At 51.0% G+C, this 3375-nt stretch overlaps 1 protein-coding gene across 1 annotated transcript; it reads left to right on the top strand.

Annotated features, from left to right (window-relative positions):
• The first annotated feature begins 366 nt into the window (after positions 1 to 366).
• LOC134442067 (piggyBac transposable element-derived protein 4-like) lies at positions 367 to 3053 on the top strand. The gene is made up of 3 exons (XM_063192397.1): positions 367 to 527; positions 1213 to 1410; positions 1505 to 3053. Exons 1-3 carry the CDS (start codon positions 367 to 369, stop codon positions 3051 to 3053), a joined length of 1908 nt encoding a protein of 635 aa, XP_063048467.1.
• Positions 3054 to 3375: the final 322 nt, after the last annotated feature.

Raw genomic sequence — 3375 nt, 5'->3', positions numbered from 1 at the left:
ATCTTTCATGTGTGCCCCAAGCGAAAGTTTTGTAAACAAAAATGTATGCCTGGATACTTTAGACTAAACGACAAAGTAGACTAAACAACAGCTGTGTATGGCTTTCTAAACCAATAGAAAACTTTCTGATGAAAAGTTTGAGTGGTCATTTCACCCTATTGGTCCGCCGATTTGTTTTCAGGCCAGGTGCGTAATCAAGTGCGTAAAACACCTGCATAAAATGAGCTTTTTAGCTTTCGTGTCGGCTTCCACGACGCACTGCTCTCACGACTCGCACGGCTCTGCATTTGGCGTTTCATCGATTTGCGTTTCATCGGCTTGCTATTAGCGTGGTTTGACACTGCCACAGTGTGACCGTTTTGTGTCATGGCAAGGAGGAAAGGTCTCAGCCTTGCGGAGGTGCACGCCGCACTGTTCGCCTCGGAGTCCGAGGAAGGAGAAGAAAGTGATGTGGGGTCCGGGGCTGCCAGCTACGACTCCGCGGAGGAGGATGCCTTTGAGGATGGCTTTGATGTCATCCTCGATAAGTAAGTGAAATTATTCTTATCAGTTTGTACAATAATAGCGATTTAGAACATTTGAAGCAATTTGTTTACATGCTTAGAAATACTGTGGACTGTGTAAGAAATACTTTTGTCGCATGCAGTGAAATTATATTGAAGAGCAAAAAGTAAGGTCCAAATTTCAACTCAATTTATTGATGAGAATGTGTCCAGTATAATGTGTAGGGCCTACTTTGTATATGAAATATACATGTAGTATGCATGGAAATTACAGTGAAGAGTAAATTGACCTGCTGACAAAGAGATTGTGCAGTGCAATACAATACAGTACAGTGCAGTGTATATTTAGTAGGTTACTTTAGGTTCATGATATGCTGATGACACACACACACACACACACACACACACACACACACACACACACACACACACACACACACACACACACACACACACACACACACACACACATGTATAACTAGTGGAAAATGCAACAAATTGTAAATATAATATAGTATAATGTAATGTAATGTAATATAATATTGTAGTAAAAAATACAATATTCATTTTTGTTCCTACAGCGCTGAGGTGCGGGCCAGCCCTGTCCTGCTGTCATCACCAGCAGCGAGAGCCAGCCCTGTCCCGCTGTCACCACCAGCCCCCCCCAGTGACCCCTTGGAAGGGCCCTCATCGCTGCATGCTCCCCCAGCAGTGGGACGCAAGACCTGCACTCCAGCCCCATCAGCCAGTGCAAGGAGACCTCAGCGCCAACCTCAGCGACGTACCAGGGCGATGACCTGCCGCACAGCGCCCACTCCCCGCACAGCTCCCACGCGCCGCACAGCTCCCACGCGCCGCACAGCTCCCACGCGCCGCACAGCTCCCACCCCATCCACATGCCCTGCAGGTGAGGAGGAGGAGGAGGAGGAGGAGGAGGAGGAGGAGGAGCAGTGGCACTACAAGACAGAGGAGGATGTGGAGCCTCCACCACTCCGCTTCAGGCCGAAGAGGACACCTGGTGTGCAGCTGGACCCTCGGGAAGACTACACTCCAAGTGAACTCTTCCAGTTGTTCTTCTCCAAGGAAGTTGTGCGCACCCTGTGCACCAACACCAACCGCCATGTAGCCAAGAGGAAGGCAGCAGGCTACAAGCGGATGTGGAGAGATGTGGTCCCGGACGAAATCATGCACTTCATCAGCCTCGTCATATACAAGGGCCTGGTGAAGACCCATGAAGCGCGGGACATGTGGAGGAAGGGGCGCCTCTACAACTTTGCCTTTCCAAAATCAGTGATGGCAGGGTACCGCTATGATGCTATAAAAGCTCTTCTCCATATGAGCGACCCTGCAGACGACGCCATTAATGACCAGCTCCGGGGACAACCTGGCCACGATGGTCTGTGTCGCCTGAGGCCTCTGCTGGACCAGCTGCTGACTGCCTGCAAGACCTACTATCATCCTCGGAAGAACGTGTCCGTCGACGAGAGGATGGTCGCAAGTAAGTCGAGGATCCATTTGAAAATGTATATGAAGGACAAGCCAACGAAGTGGGGCTACAAGTTATTTGTCTTGGCTGATAGCTCCAATGGCTACACTTGTGATTTTGCCATATATGAGGGCAAAGCAAAGGCACCATCTGGCCAGGGCCTGAGCTTTGACTCTGTGGTGAACCTCATGCGTGTGGCCTATCTTGGCACTGGCTACGCTGTGTATGTAGACAACTTCTACACCAGTGCCAAGCTGTTCCTCCACCTCCGCAGCATTGGCTTCAGCGCCTGTGGCACCATCCGTGAGACGAGGATTGGCTTCCCACGCACCACAACCAATGCCCTGCCACGGAATGCTGCACGGGGGGACATGAGGTGGCTAAGGAGTGGACCCCTGCTCTTCGTGAAATGGAAGGACACCCGTGATGTCACCATGTGCTCCACCATGCACAAGGCCTATGCGCAGAACACAAGTGCACGGCGGGTCAAGGATCCCCGCACAGGTGTCTGGTCCGTGCAGCGCATCCCAATCCCGGAGCCGGTCCTCGCCTACAACAAGCACATGGGGGGGGTGGACCTCTCGGATGCGTTGATAAAGTACTTCACCGTCTCCCAGAAGACCAGACGGTGGTACTTCAAGCTGTTCCTGCACTTTGTCAACATCGCAGTGGTCAACAGCTTCCTCCTCCACAAGGAGATGTCGGTGGCCCGCAGGGAGAAGCCCCTCACCCAGAAGGCCTACAGGGAGCTGCTGTGCTGTGAGCTGGCTGATGTGGGGCAGGAGCAGCCACGTGCACCGGGAGAGGCTTCCGCTGAAGCCAGTGGTGGGGCTTCACCCTCCGCATCCTCTTCGTCTGAGGAGGAAAGGCCACAGGGGTGCTTCCCGGTCACTGTTGTGACACCGTCTTCTGATGCCAGGCAGAAGGCAAGTGCGGGAAGGAAGCGTTGTGTTCTGTGCAAGAACAGGACCATGTACATGTGCAGGTCTTGCAGGGTGCCACTCTGCATCATTGTGGACAGACTGTGCTTTACAGAGTGGCATGACATGCAGGGTGCACAGTGAGAGAGGGACTCACATTTTTTGTAAATAGTTGTAAATAGTTTTTTGTTCCAGTTCCGTTTCAGTTCTCCATTTTTGCCTCCTAAAACCCAACCCCACGTCCCCGTCGTAGGAGGTGGTAACAGCACAAGTATGAAGGTAATAGTGCTGGCAAACGGGGCTCTGGTATGGACAGTTGCTTTCTTTAGCTTGGACTCACTGACAACTGCAAAAGTACTAGGTGATGTGCTTTTGTTTTTGTTTTTTTACTTTTTTTTTATTTGGTCTTCTGAAATTGATATTTTATGACCCAAATAAACATTACATGTGAATGGTTGTCTTGTTC

The sequence above is a fragment of the Engraulis encrasicolus genome, unplaced genomic scaffold (genome assembly GCF_034702125.1).
Source record: "Engraulis encrasicolus isolate BLACKSEA-1 unplaced genomic scaffold, IST_EnEncr_1.0 scaffold_1124_np1212, whole genome shotgun sequence".
NCBI classification, from domain to species: Eukaryota; Metazoa; Chordata; class Actinopteri; order Clupeiformes; family Engraulidae; genus Engraulis; species Engraulis encrasicolus.
The sequence above is the reverse complement of the archived record's forward strand: the minus strand, read 5'-3'. Positions and strand labels throughout refer to the sequence as shown.